At 38.0% G+C, this 15,229-nt stretch overlaps 2 protein-coding genes across 3 annotated transcripts in view; both read right to left on the bottom strand.

Annotated features, from left to right (window-relative positions):
- The window catches only part of LOC108751410, a 96,960-nt gene extending 89,233 nt beyond the window's left edge, over nucleotides 1-7,727 (bottom strand). Inside the window, exons 1-8 of one of the 2 annotated variants that reach the window (XM_018491593.1) lie at nucleotides 7,234-7,727; nucleotides 4,734-5,620; nucleotides 2,944-3,200; nucleotides 2,466-2,853; nucleotides 2,121-2,376; nucleotides 1,846-2,037; nucleotides 869-1,553; nucleotides 654-750 (exon numbers count right to left, since the gene is read on the bottom strand). In XM_018491593.1, the coding sequence (XP_018347095.1) occupies nucleotides 654-750; nucleotides 869-1,553; nucleotides 1,846-2,037; nucleotides 2,121-2,376; nucleotides 2,466-2,853; nucleotides 2,944-3,200; nucleotides 4,734-5,508 (2,650 nt within the window). In that variant the 5' untranslated portion in view covers nucleotides 5,509-5,620; nucleotides 7,234-7,727. Of the gene's footprint in view, nucleotides 1-653; nucleotides 751-868; nucleotides 1,554-1,845; nucleotides 2,038-2,120; nucleotides 2,377-2,465; nucleotides 2,854-2,943; nucleotides 3,201-4,733; nucleotides 5,621-6,751; nucleotides 6,895-7,233 lie in introns of those variants that run through there. The other variant, XM_018491594.1, reaches the window with a different exon arrangement.
- A 4,944-nt stretch (nucleotides 7,728-12,671) lies between these two features.
- LOC108751335 (E3 ubiquitin-protein ligase MYLIP) overlaps nucleotides 12,672-15,229 on the bottom strand; it is a 162,012-nt gene continuing 159,454 nt past the window's right edge. The window contains exons 4-7 of the mRNA XM_018491443.1: nucleotides 14,490-14,659; nucleotides 13,615-13,831; nucleotides 13,266-13,463; nucleotides 12,672-13,181 (exon numbers count right to left, since the gene is read on the bottom strand). Of these exons, the coding sequence (XP_018346945.1) occupies nucleotides 12,855-13,181; nucleotides 13,266-13,463; nucleotides 13,615-13,831; nucleotides 14,490-14,659 (912 nt within the window). The 3' untranslated portion in view covers nucleotides 12,672-12,854. The remainder of the gene's footprint in view (nucleotides 13,182-13,265; nucleotides 13,464-13,614; nucleotides 13,832-14,489; nucleotides 14,660-15,229) is intronic.

The following is a 15,229-nucleotide window of genomic DNA, read 5'->3' as shown; positions in this document are numbered from 1 at the left end:
AAGATATACTCGTGATTGTGAGATTTTAATTGTATGTATATATATATATATATATATATATATATATATATGTATATAAAATCGTAATAAATCTAATAAATACCAATATTTGAACAAATTTTTCATAATATTTAAAGCAATCAAGAACCGCTACAGTTATAACGGACCTTATATTTTTGTATAGTTTCAATTAAACATAAGAAATATATAGTGAATAAGAAATTTTTATAAAACGAGAGATTTAAAGGGATTAGTCGTCCGCGCAATTTCATAAGAGAATAGTTTAAAAAGTATAGGTTAAATAAAAGTCAATTCGGTATTATCTAAGTAACGGAAATGTGCTTCAACTATCGATGCTAGAGAAAATCTTCCGAGAGCTGTTGTCGATTCTTTAATTAAGAAGTAGTAAGTGCATTACTGTGCAAGAGAGACGAGAAAAGTTTAAAAATCGCTGAATATACTTTCAAAAATGCTCCAAGTGCACTAATCGTCTTCTTGAGACAGAATAACGTAATAATTTTTATTTCGTTTTTTAATCTCCAAACAGGAAAGTTAAAAAATGTCGATATATACAAAAAATGTTTTCGTAAGCGTCACATACATAATACGAAACTCACTGCACAGTAAGCACATTCATTTGAATTATCACTTACCTTGTTCCTTCTCCGGAATTTTTGCAGGTGCCTTCTTTTCGGGTGCCTTTGGTGAACAATTCTTTCGCGCTGGCCTCACAGTTAATGTCGGTGGAACCTGTCAGAGATAAGCAAACGTAACTATAGATCCATTTTTGTTAGGATATAATAGACTTATTATCTATTTATGTATGTGTTATGTCATCGAAGTGCGAACATGTAAAGAATATACTCACCACTTTCTCGGACCTTTCGCCCGACGGTAATCTAGCTATGGCCGCGTCAGGACTGTCCTCAGGCGGTGGAGGTTGCACAATCCAATTGTATTCTCGTTTCTCAACAGGCAGGCCCCATCTCTCGTACTCGAGACTCTGCGTACGCAAGGTCTCGTAGCAATCCAAGCACACCACCGCAAAATCGCCGTTTTCTAACAGTAGGCTTTTCTCCGGTTGCCTGTGATACCTCAGGAACGGAAAGTCCTTTACTGGCAACGCTCGTACCCGTTTCCTGTACGTTACAATGCCGCAAACATAACAGCAATAATCATGGGTGTTATATTGACGCTCGGCGGCGTTCACTTGCTGACCACCGGAGAGAGATTCGTGCTGACGCCACTGCGCCAACAATGAATGATAACAAAACGTGCAGACCAGGGCAGAGCCGTCCTCACGGAGCTGTTCGGCGTTCGGTGGTGACTGGTGACGCAATAGTTCCGGGAAAAATGGCGCGTTTCGACCCTGAGGACGGCCATATAAGACTCTTGCTAGAGTTAAATCACTGTGTAAACCGCATAAGAAACAATAAATCGAGCTGCTCGATGTGCCCGGATTGCTTCCGAACGTTCGATCCGAACTGGAGCTCGGTGGCGTAGCAATTGACCGATTCACATCACCGTTTGGATGTGGACTAGGAATATCATACCTGAAATTTAACAGACATTACAAATGTTACACTTTTTAATTCTAATGATATAACATTTAATTAAAATAATTCTAGAAACAATTACTTTTTTTCAATGTAAATTGTTCACAGAATTGTGTAACTGTTCATCTTTTATGAAGATAAAATTATAGATATTTATACAAATGTGATAGATATAATTATAGATAAAGTCATTTTAATCACACAAAACATTTCTTGCGGTGTTATTAACATGCATAATATATGCAAATCATTTAAGATTAACAATTAATGTAAATTGCGGCGGACTAACCTGCGCCGTTCTAAGGGAACCCGTTCAGCATCCATGCTTTCCCACTGTTGCGCAAGATGATTCACGCAGTGACTACACGCCAATACTCTTCCATGACTATCCATGCAAGCGTTTTCAGACGTACGTGCCATTCCTCGTAAGCAAGGAAAATGCATAGCATGTGAATTCATTCCCTCCGGGCTCGTAGATAACCTGATAAGAATAAAATGTAGCATTATCGATATTTCGCTACAAAACTGTAATTTTCTCAGTGATATTTATATAGTAGAACTTACCATTCCATATGAGTACGAGGATACAATCTTTCACAAATATAGCACCTATAATTTTGGCCAAGCGCAACAGTTCCATTTTCTGCAGGACCGTTACTAGGTGAATTTCGTTGCCCAGGCGTGGGAGTTTTCACGGAGGTACTACTTCGTTGCTTATTTGTAGCAACCGTTGACTTATTTAAGTCGTATGGCTTAAAGCGAATATCGTTACCAGTTAAATTGGCTGGAGATTTTGGAACAGCAGGCCGTGGCGAAGGACCTACAGCAAAAACATTCAATTATTTTAGACACATCCGTAAACATCAATAAATATAGTGTTAAAATTTTTCGAGATTAATGAAAATTAACCTTGTTGACGGAAATCTACATTTTGCCCGGCTGGCTGTGCCTCGTTATTTTCTCCGCCAAACACCTGCTGCTTTTGCGGGATAGCTTTGTAACAAATGGAGCAAACTTGCACCATTCCCTGAGGACTAATAGGACTAGCTCCTGACGGAGGTCTCAGAGAATAAATAAAAGGGAAGTACACCTCCTTCTCTGGATTAGGACAGCAATACAGAAGTCTAATACTGGATGAAGGGTACTCGAGAGCGCAAGTATAGCAAATAAATGTGGTTGTATCCATTGTAGGTGCTTGTCGCTTGCGAAGCGTATAATTTCTATCACCATGCGGTACTCCTTGCCGTGTATACGCTTTCCACTGTATTAAAAGATGATTCTGACACGCTGAGCAAGCCTAAAAAATATACGAATTATTATAAAAATATTAAAGATAATTTTTTAACAAGTATATATACTAAGAAAATAAATATGTCGGAAAACATACCTGTACTCGTCCAGCACTGTCCATGGGCCGACTTCTACTCGGTCTAGGATGAAGCATTAGTGATGGAAAGAATGGCGGTGGACTGGAAGCAGGATGCGGCGGAGTTGGCAGTGGCTTCGCAGCGATATGACTGAGAGATCCTCTCTTGAATTCGTCCCCGCATACATAACAGACTTCTGTGACCGAGTTTTTGTCCGGCATTGACAGATCCAGGATATCCGTGCCGACGCTAGATGATGATCCACCGCTGTAGATAGCTGCAATCGCAACGTCAGACAAATGATTACACAGATCGTTCATTGTCGACGAATGCAATTTACGCGACGTCGCGTAAAATCTGTGAACGCGCGACGATACAGCTGGCCATCCTATTTGTCCCGAGAGTCGCACACGCCTTCGACATTATCATCGCGCTTCACGTGGCCCACTTAGAAACTGTATTTTTTTGTGAGTTTATCTCCATGTTATATTCACGCTATATTCGAATACGGAGAATGTTGATAGTTTCTCGCGCTTTCGCATATACGATAGCGAACACAGTGTTTCAATAGCTCCATTTCGAACGACCCGGTTATCTGTCGGGGCACCCGCTGACTAATGAATATCAGATCGGCCGGATCGAAATTGTAGAGGTCACCAAAGCTCAATAATCCGCGAACGCGAGCGGAGCGCGGGAGGAAAGTCGCCTAGAATCACCACTCAGATCAAACGTGCACGTTGAATGAATCGGACGGCTCTTTGCCGCGACTTTCATATAATTCTTATCTACAAAACTGTTAACCTTTACTTTCAAACGTTTACATTAGCGCACGGAAGGACTAAGGCCAGCGTAAATAATGACCCGATTCGTATATTTACCGCGTACACATTCTGAAACGAGATAACGTAATAGAAGTGAAAAACAGCTTTTCTCCTATCAGATAGTGTTTGTCCAAGGTGATTTCAGCGCTTGTTCAAGTTATTTCGTCAAGTGTTACACTTCGGATCCATTTTAAATATTAAAACGCTTCAGCACGATTGCCACTAAATATTGTTTCATTCACACTATCGTATTGTATATATCGTTGATACTTTATCTATATCTAATTGTAAGTACACTGCTGTTAAAGATATCGGTCTCTTAATATAGGATGACCAGTAAATTGTAATAAATCGTAATAATCTGTAAAGTAGTGTGATGTGTATCTTATCGAGGATTTGAGTATCAGAAAAGACAAGTATCTTACTATTTAATAAATACTAATCTCATAATTGATATTTGTTACCAATTTTATTTTTTCTTTTATTTTCGTTGAAATAATTTCTTGAACGATTATACCACAATTTATCATACTATGAACAGTACATTCTTTGATTCTCTCAAAGTTAGGAATAAAAGCAGTAAGTTGACCTCAGATAAAGATCCAATTAAACTCCCTCGGTCAATTTAATAATTAGGAAGATCCCGACGGTTGCTTTCGCGTCTTGCTTTATATATACACGTTTCTTTAAAGAAACGCTTCTTATCGATAATAGCATTATCATCCAAAATTAATTTATTAAAAAAAAGTAAAAATATTTTTAGACAATTACAGAAAATTACATTTATTTGTTATTTTTGTAATTAAAAAAAATATTTATACTCCTTTTAATATGTTGTTTTAGATAAACAGTAATGTTTATTTGTAATTTGAAATGTGTAAAACAAAATATAAAAATTACAAATAAATACATAAAAGTTAGATACACGTTTTCTTTCTCTCAATTTTAAATATGGATTAATAGACGTGACTTGATGAATAATAATTAACCTGCAGGCGGTGGTAAGGTGGGTTGTGGCGCAGGTGAGCTTCTAGGTGCGTGTCTTAAATCCAATGCCGCCTCATTGGATATTCTAGCGTCTTCGACGGGCTGTCGTGGGCTCTGCAACCTTTGATGAGGTGATTGCAATCTGTGGTGGGGAGATTCCATTGTGAGTCTTGCTTGTTCCAAGTGCCTATGTTCCGCCGTGTTAGAATGCGGCCTTGACACCTCGACAATCGAATTCGACGGCGGTCTAGTCTGCTCGATTCTAGGCGAGGGCGAGGGTGGTAATCGAGGTGAGACGCCAACCGGTCGACTTTCCTGTCTGAGTTGCGGCGTCTGATCGTTCGTCAAGCCCAGGACTTGGGCAGCGTACTCGCCCTGAAGTGCCATTTCTGCTCCTGTGAATGGCCCGCCGTCGCATCTCTTCAACCAATAAATTCGCTGACTGTGAGGTCTAGCTTCTCGTTCGTAGCTCTCCCACTGTTGTAACAGCAGAATGTAACATAGATTGCAGGCCTTGACAACACCGCTTCTAACCCCATCGCCGCGATAGCCATTTGGCGGCTCATGTGATTCAAGAAACGGAAAATAGGGCTCATTGGGCGCACCACCTGAACTTGGTTTCACTCGTAACCAATGTTGCTCGCTGTGGCCCACGGCGCCGCAGACGAAGCAGATTCTTGCTCCGCCGCCGTCCTCGAGCAGATTGGGCTGTGCATTCGTGAGCGATTGCCCCTCAAGTCCCGAATCATTCTTCACATATAATTTGCTTTCCATCATGTCAGGAAACCATTGGATCCTTTTTTTAACGCCCTCTTATATCTTCGTGTTTGGCACGCATGTACGATCAGAAATCACAGTGATTGATAGAGCTTCTATCTTTTGTGTATATCTGAAAATACAGAATTAGATTTATAAATAAATTATGTATGGTTTACATTTATGATTCTAATATATCATTCATATATATATTTGTATTTATAGTAAGCAATTGACAATTACGAAATCATGCATCATTTCTCTGTGTATCTGTCAACTTACACACAAATGCATATCGAGCGCATTATATACAAATAAGATTATTAGAGTGCAAATGTGACATAATTTTCTAAATTATATCACTAAATTTCTTACGAAATAATAACAGCAAATTTGCAACAGTCATTGATATATTTAAAATTCATAAAATAAGTCTCGTTTCAATAACATCAAAACTTTTAAAAGTAATTATGCTTTAAGCATAACTGTTGATTTGAACAACAAAACTATTTACAATGTTCAAAGAGTCGTAGCACAATCGACAAGAATTCTCTGTAAAAATGCAAGGAAAACAAGAATTTTTTGAATTAGTTTCTTCGCATTCAGAAACCGTGTAGTTGTAATCACTCGTCGTGCCACGGTTCACTGAACAATTTGCTGTTTATACTACTTGATAATAAGTTGCATTCACTGCTGCAACAATAAAATTGCAACGCATTTTGAAAGTAAGCTTTATCATTTTCAATCCCTTTGCACTTTAACTTATTATCAAGCAGCGTACAAGAACAGAGCAGTAATTCGTGCGCAAGCATCTGGTAAACAGACAGTTCCACAAAGTGGCGATGATCAACAGGCGCGTTGAAAAGAACCATTCGTAAAATCGTGGCGATATCGTAGCATTTTATCCGTGGCATCTATCCGCGATGCATTTAGACCGCTGCCGGCAGGCATGCGGTATATTTTTGGAGCATCGCTACATCGACGTTTACCGAGTCCAACTAGAGATCAACTTCTCGGTACATCGTTAAGCGAGTGTTAAGGAATCGTCGTTCAAGAAGAAGCGTGTGTCACCCGTGTGTTTCCAGCAGCGGGGAAGAGGAGAAGGGAAATTGGAATGCGGGCGAAACGCAAACGACGAACTCGGCGAGCTGATCACCGTCGCGGTCGGACCGCCGATGACAGCGGGGCGAGCGGAGCGGAGCGCGGTGCTCGCAGCGAGAATCGACGAAACGTGGTTCGCACACAATGGTGGTGATGAGCTTACTGCTCGCAGCTCGCCTACGCGAGTCGCGTCGCACGTCCTCGGCGATCGCGCGTAGCCGACGGCGATCTCGGGACGGCGTATGCGAGGTGCTCCGGAGATTCCAGGACGACGGAGCGGACGAGCCAGCACGAGCTGGGCGGCGCGATGCGGCGCGCCGCGTTGCGTTGCGTCGCGACTCGCGTCCGTCGAGTGAGCCTCGTCTCGTCTCGTCTCGTCTCGTTTCGTCTCGTCTCGTCTCGTCTCTCTCGTCTCGTCTCGTCTCGTCTCGCCGCGCCGCGCCGCACCGCACTGCGCCGCGCGATCCGGAGTCTCGCCGATTCCAAGATCTCGGCGATTCGCGCGAGCCCGCGACCAAGCTCTCTCGCTACCGAAATTACGCGCAATCGTGACGGCCGTGGTCGGCACACGCGCCGCACGGCCTGCATCCGTGCATCGAAGATCGCTCGCCCGTGAGCCCAAAGCGTGCGGTGCACGACACTCACGTTCTCACAGTTCGGCAGAGCTGGCCACAACATCGCGTCGCTAATCGCTGCTCCTGTCTTGGCGGCTACCGCGGCTCGCTCTTGCTCGGATAAAAGCGGGACTCCCTTATCGCGAGCCCTAGTCCCTGCCATACGTGCTCGAGCGGCGCACGATGCCGCGGGGTGTCACCTTCGTCGTCGCGCTGCCGGCCGTCCCACTCATATTTACACGCGCTAACGCAGCCGGTACGCGACCGATACCGGGCACTTGAACACGTATCTCCACTGTCGCGCGTGACTGCGAGGTAACGACAGGATCGCTACAACGAGCGACTAGGAAAGATACATTTTCCGATGGCACAGCACCCGCGACTTCGCCCTCACTTCACCGCCATGTTGCAAAATCGCGATCCGCTCGTCCCATCATGCCACGCAGCTCCGTCATATGACAGCGCCGCCGGCGGGGCCAATGGGAGGGCGCGGTGCAAGCGCGCCGTCGCGAATTCGCGACTGGACCGCCGCCAATGAAGAGCAGCGCGAAATTTGAAATTTACATCGCACCTTCGCTTCAGTGCGATTGGTGCGATACGCTTTACACTGAAAATACTTTGAAGCATTCTTTCATTGGTCAGTTTGTAAAATTCTTTCTTCTCATTGGTTAACGAAGCATTTGTAGCGTTAAGTCGATCGCGTCCCTAGAGTTAAAGTTATGGCACACAGAAATATTTAAGTATAACGTAAACAGTAAACGAACTGGAATTAGTAGAGACGACAACATAAGCAGTGACAATTCTAACATGTTAATTTCCTTATTCTGCTTAAATTTTGTTTGTATTTAAAGTTTTGTGTTAATGATATTAGAAATCGGTTGGAAAAAGATCTTGAATGAAGAAAGAATTGTGATTAATCATGTGATCAAATGGGATTTGTTAATTTCTTTCTCTATCCGATTTCGGAAAAGTTATATTGTCGAAATCTTATTTTATTAAATACCCCCATTTAACGTGTAAAAAAGTATACCCCCTTCATTTGTATCCTCAGATAATTTTTTAACGAATAATTTTCTTGTAATTCGGAATCTTTGGTAATCCTAATTACATGCCGATGTGAAATCGCATCTATCTCATATCCATGTGAATTGATTTACATCACGAACTTTTAGATTCTTCGAAAGCTGACTGAGAGAAATGAGTTAAAAATCTTTTTTATTATAATCTCTTCTCATAACAATCTCCATAGAATTTATTGTCATTAATAGCTGTTTTGTTTCATCAAAACCGACTTCTCGAAACATAAAGTTTGATCAAAATAACGCATCCTTTCGTCGATTATTGTCATTATTAAAGATGAATCATCGACTTACTTAACAAGAATTTAATAGTGAGATTGATTAGAAAATTTGTACTTTGTATTTAATCCTATCTTCAGAATAAATATGATTATTTATTTTTTAACTTTTTTGCATTCATTGAAAATGATTGCGCCTCAAAAGATCAATCAAATTTATTACTTTCAATAAGAACATATATTATCTGACTGAGAGGATAAATATATGATATCGAAACGGTGTATAAAAATAACACTCGCCATTCTTTCGCTATTATTAGTTGTCCCTCTTTCTGCGATTGGTCATGTCGATAGTAAACCGTAGAACTTATTGATTAGTATTGCGAAAGAATTGCGTTTTGTGGAAATACGATTATCTCGATACTATGTCTTGATTTTTATTAGACTTATTTTTAACTGTATCTTCATTTTTATTCAATACTACAGATAACACAAAGTTCGAAATCGGAACACAAGACGTCTAAAAGTTTTGCGAGAATTGTCTAAAAGGTGTCTTGTGATTTTAGATTATGAAAATGCAGGTAGATGAAATCTGCCTTAGGCAGTTTCGTGTTGATACTATGATTTTTGAAATCGCGCCGTCGCAATCGTAATATTAACGTAAAAAAAAATATTATCTAATTGTTAATTTGGAATAATTTTTTGACGTTAATATTACGATCGCGATGACGCGATTTCGAAAATCGCGGTGTCAACACAAAACTGTTTGAAGTAGATTTCATCTACCTGCTTTTTTTGCAGAACGTGTAAGTATAAGAAAGAAAAAACGAGTAGGTGGCTGCAGTCCGTAGTACAAATCAGCTTTCTACGAACACGCCGACAACCGAACCGGTCGTTCCACCGCGATGCTAATTTTTACGCTGACACACAATATCTGCTGAATAGAAGAAACCGAACGTGCGTGAGAAGCGTTGTGACAAACGTGCCTCTTACGAAACACTGAAACGTTTCTCAACGAAATAAAATTAAACGGGAAAATATGTGATTTTAAAGCATTCTTTATCGCCCAGTGCGATAAACTTGCGCCTGTAATCATTTAAATTTAGCATAATATATATATATATATAATTAGTATATTATATTAATTATATAATTATACAAATTATATATTTTTTATATAATTAATATAATATATAAATACGTATTATATATAAAATTATTGTATAATATAATATATTAATAATATATTAATCATTAATTAAGTGGAAAATTTGTATAATATAATCGAATAGTACATAAGAAATTTTCATAATATATGAAATTATACATAGGACAATTGTTTGTATAAGGATTAATATAGAGGGAAAGTAAAAAAGAGATAGTTCAATGTTTTACGGTATTTAATCAACAGATTGGAACATCGTATTGAACGCTAAAATTTACGTCTTGTAAGTTATAATTTCATATGTACGCCCGCATTTTCCCACCGTCTCACGCATTAGGTGGAATTTTGATATAATACTAAAAAATAATTGGAAATACTTTAAAAATACTCTTTGCAAATGAAAAATTTTTAGAAATAACATTCACACACACACACACACACACACACACACACACACAGTCTCATTCTCTCGGATCATTTTCATATCTACCATATAGATCTATTAACTACAATATTTTGAATTACTTTTTCTTATATGTTTTATACAGAGATTTAAAATCACAAGAAATTATTAATCGTAATGTGTAATAATAGTGTTATTGTGTTGTGTCATCATTATTAGTAATCTTACAGCTATCGAGACACGCAGTAATGGTACAAAGTTATTTTGTTTTCACATTCGACTGCAGACGATTATAATATTTCATAGAACGTAATTCTACCGCGTAATTATATCGATCATTTCCAAAGCTACTTATCGTCATTTGAGATTATTCCACGGCAATTACGCGATAATTTACGGCAGAAATATTTTGTCTTGACGCGCACAAAACAGTTGCCTACATCTTTTTTTTTACCTATTGCAGAATTGCATTGATTTGCATAATCACAATTTTAACTTAACGTTTTTATATTGACGCTTACGTTAATGTCTAAAAGAAAGAATGGATCACTCAAAACGATACTCTAATCTTACAGATACAGTGCAGTTTCACTATCATATCGATGTTTTAAAAATTCGCAAAGCGTATCTCATGATAGTACAGAATACTAAGTCTACATTTTTTCAAATAGACTACGCTGTATCTGAAGAGGAGTCTCTCGAAGGGCTAGCGTTAAACATAGTAGCATGTAAATACATACTATCATCTGTTCTTATAAATAATTAAAAACTAAGTCTGCTTTGCATTGATAAATGACTATAACGATCATTATTTTTTCATACTTTATCTTTCTCTCACTCTCTCTCTCTCTCTCTCTCTTTCTTACTCTCTGTCACTTTCATCACTCATACACAGTTCATAGAATGCTATTAGTAAATATTAGAAATAATTCATTAGAGATTATTTTTTCACAATTTGCTAATATCAAATTTCTCTCACTGACAGGAAACAAGAAGGAAGGTCAATGCTTTGGATATTTAGCCAGCTCAAGACACACAATTTAAATAAGAATACGTTATTTTTATTTACGAATGGTCTTCCTTTATGTTTCCTTGGACACAAAATGCCATTGACTTTTTACTCTATAATTTATCTTTTAGGTGCAAAGCACAGACAATTAACTCGTTTCACTTTTATTATTCGACTTATTCGAAGAATGACGTATGCGTGTAGTATATTAAAACAGATTTGACATTTGGTGAACTCATGACTTTTACTCACTTGACCCTACTGCTACGGGTTATCTCGTTTCTTATGTACATATATAAACAGATATTATGGTAATAAAAGTTTCCTTCTTTATATGGGATACTTCAATAAAAAAAGAGGTAAGATATAATTCGCAGGGAATCATTTTCGACTAACAATTCTGTAATGATTACATATTTAATTCTACTTTTTTACTATATGTGTGATAAAAATAGATCCACAATATATATCTAAATGTAATGTATTGTGTTGCCTTTATCACTACAATCTACTATTTAGTTAAAGTGACAATGCAATAATACTTCTAAGTCCATTGTAAACTGTATGTAAACATCGTAATTAATGTAAGCATATCGACACGATTTAAATTTTATTCCATCGAAACATCCGTTAGAAGCAGCTATATTGTAGCGGTTGTTTTGTAAACGATACCGCATATGTGTAATGAATAACGTAGTAAAAATATGCTGGGTCACCGATTCCGATAAAAGTTCTCGATCCAATGTGTGTATGTATAACCTGCGAATGTTATCTAGATCAGAGTAAACATACGACCAAAAAGAAGCGTATCTATCCAAGAGGAACACAGAAGCATTGAGAAAGATCATGAAATAACAAGGAAAAAATTGGTCCGATCATCAGTTAGAAATGAAAATTTACTCCAAGTGCTTTTAGATCTTGTATAATATAGTTTATATCTCTGTTCGCACATGTCGGCAGCACTGTTTCTTGTTAGATCCATGCTGCTAATAGCACTTTTCGGCCGTTCGATTAAAGGGATTATTTGTAACACCATGAATATGTAAATACAATAATGTAATCCCATGATTCCCTCGTTGGATTTACCTATACTACCTTCGTATCTCCTGTGCCTTCTCAACATCTTTAATCACAGTACCATCAATATTTCTCAATTTCAGTGTTTTCGAACCATTCATCCCGTTTATTAATTATTTAAAAAAATCAGCTTAACTATTCTTGAAAAATGTACTTCTTTGGTCTAAGAACCAATAAAAATCTTTCTTAATAGTTTTAATTTTTATTGAAGAAGTAACTGAGGTGGTAAAGATACGTGATTTTGCATAAACTAATATTTCATAATAATTTCAAATAATTTTTTATAATAACTCCAAAATAAAAGTAATATCGACAATAACGTTGGTGATAACCATTCTATTGGTAACAATAAAATCATTTCTGTAAAAAAAAAGAGATGATTATAGTAATCTTACGAATATAAATATCATTTTTGAAAATTAAATAGATAAATTAAGAATAAAAGTGAGGAAGTAACATCAAATAATAGTAAAATACGCAATTGAACGTAATTAAAATATAATTTTTAAATAAAAATAAAATTTTTTTAAATCGGATGAAAACGTCGTTGCGGAATGCGAACGAACGTCGAAAAAACTCGGTCAGTCACTCGACCGATAAATAGAAAAGTGCTTCACTCCTACATTTCAGTACACCCTTCCTGCACGGCAAGTGACAATTCTAAAGAATCTTTCAAACGCGCCAAGTCTGACTCGACGTTCTCAAATATTACTGTCGACCGACGCCTCGCTGTCTAAAATCCTTTTGTCTTTTATCTCCTCCGTCAGCGGCTTGCTGAATACAGGCTCGATTGTCTCCGACAGCGGTTTTGGATTGTGCTTGTCGATGTGCGTCAGTTCGATAGGGAGGTATATCGTTCGGCAGTAATCGATGTCAGCCCGGCATAACGGGCAACGTTCGCAGCGACGGGCGCAGTCCAGGCAGGCCACCGCGTGTCCGCAGGGAAATAGGGCTGTGTCTAAACTTCGATCCATGCAGATCCGGCAGAGCATAGCGTCCAGTAATCTCGCTAAACATTCTCGAGATTCCTAAAATCGTACGAATCGTTTGTATCGTGCGCATGGCGAATCTTCCAATTAGCATGGTTCATTGGTACAGAATTCGTCGCTCACCTTGCACTTAGGATTCTCGCACTCCCCGCAGGCATGCCTATCGAGGATCTCGTTCTCCTCTGGCAGAGCTATGGTCGCAGCTTCGCAATAAAGCGCACGCCGCGCATTATCGTATACCTCTCGGCAGGTCCTACGTATATCAAACACATATTTCTTGCCCAGGGTCGAGTCCTCATTGAAAATGGAAATTATTGTCCCCTGGAAGAAAGCATCGGCGATCGATTATAGCATTCGAAATTAAATAAAAGGACTTAAAGGAGTTTTATCAAAAGAAAAAAAAAAAAAACAGCGCGTAAAAAAACTAAAAATAAATCCAATACGTAAAACGAAATCCGCTGCAGGGGTGTACCTTTAAATCACGGATAAATTGCGCGGTGACCGCGCTCCTAACTGTCTCGCAACTGTAAAACGCATGTTTCTCAGTGATCGCTCTGTAAAGTCCACTGGCGGACTGGCTGGAGTCTAATTTAAAGTCCAATGATGTCTCCTCGCCGTCAAGTGAGAGGTAAACCAAGTGGAACATCCGCCGTTGTGATGTTGCGCTTTGTATGGCTGTATATGGTATGCTGTAACGCAATACATAATACATCGTATAATAAATTGAACCATGATGGAGGTAAAGATAAAGTAAAATCTTGATGCTAATCTTCCTTCTGCATAATGGATGAAGCAAAGCTCAGAAGGACTCTATTGATCTTATCGCACATGAGCACTTTCCATGTATTAATATTATTTTTTTCAGAATTTCATTAGAAGACATAGCTTTGTCATTTTATATTAAGCACAAATTGATAATGAAGTTCTCTCAGTAACAGCAGTTCCGTTGAACGATCATCTCGGCGGATGGTATAACGTGGAGCACAGCCGGTACGTGCCGTCTCCTACCGTCGAAAAGCAACATTAAAGTCGATCTGAGATTTCGCGTTGATAAATATGCAATTTAACGAAACATAATATTACTTATATGAATTAATTAATCAATGTATAAGAGTGCTCGTTTAAGCTTTCTATTTAATTTGTTTTTATACCAAATTTATTATGATGAAAACGCTTAGTATAGTTTTCGGTACTACAAAGTTTAGATTTTATCAACTTAGCTATGTTTCGTAAACCTTAAAAGAATTTGTCGAGGAATTATTTCGATTGCGTAAATCAATTTTTGTTTATATCTCAAATATATATGTATATAGTTGAAATATAAATGATATATTAATGCATAATCACTTTTGCGTCTCTTCGTCTTGATTGCGGTAGACCGTAATTCCGTGCGGACCAACGCCGATCATAGACACTCCGTTGTATCCAAATTTACTGTGAAACATTTCCTGTCCGAATGCGTCGAGGTTTGATATCTCTTTCAAGAGCCAATATTCAGCGGTCGACGTTTTCATTCCCTGAAAATTCACATATATCTCTATTATTCATGTAGATCGCACGACGCATATTCATATAGCAATATTCAGTTATCAAATTGTAAATTGTAAAAAAAGATTGTTGTCAAAATTTCCCTCCTCCCCTCTTGCCATCCCCAAAAAATAATAAAATCGTATCTACTGCAAATGCAGCAACTATTCAACAAATATTGTGTATTTTTTATTGAACGCTGTCACACATATTCTATTTCAAATAACAAATTCAAAAAACATAAAGTTAAAACAAAATAGAACAATAGATAGAAAAGATTTATTAAACATCGGAAACGAGAGAACACAAAGTTGGATCGATGGTAATAAAATTTATTAAATAAAAAGAGAATAAAATAAAAACACATGAAAGGTTAAGAAATATGAGTAGATCAGGAAGTTGCTAAATTGGCTATCATTTTGTATAATAAATAAATTTAATATATTATAAATATAAAATAAATTAAATATTACAGAAAAAACTCATTATTTTTATTAGCACACAGAAACAAGAATATATATTTACGAATTTAGAAAAAAAAAACGTAAAAGAATTCGACT

The sequence above is a fragment of the Trachymyrmex septentrionalis genome, unplaced genomic scaffold (genome assembly GCF_001594115.1).
Source record: "Trachymyrmex septentrionalis isolate Tsep2-gDNA-1 unplaced genomic scaffold, Tsep1.0 scaffold44, whole genome shotgun sequence".
Classification (NCBI taxonomy): Eukaryota; Metazoa; Arthropoda; class Insecta; order Hymenoptera; family Formicidae; genus Trachymyrmex; species Trachymyrmex septentrionalis.
This window is presented reverse-complemented; position numbering and strand designations above follow the sequence as displayed.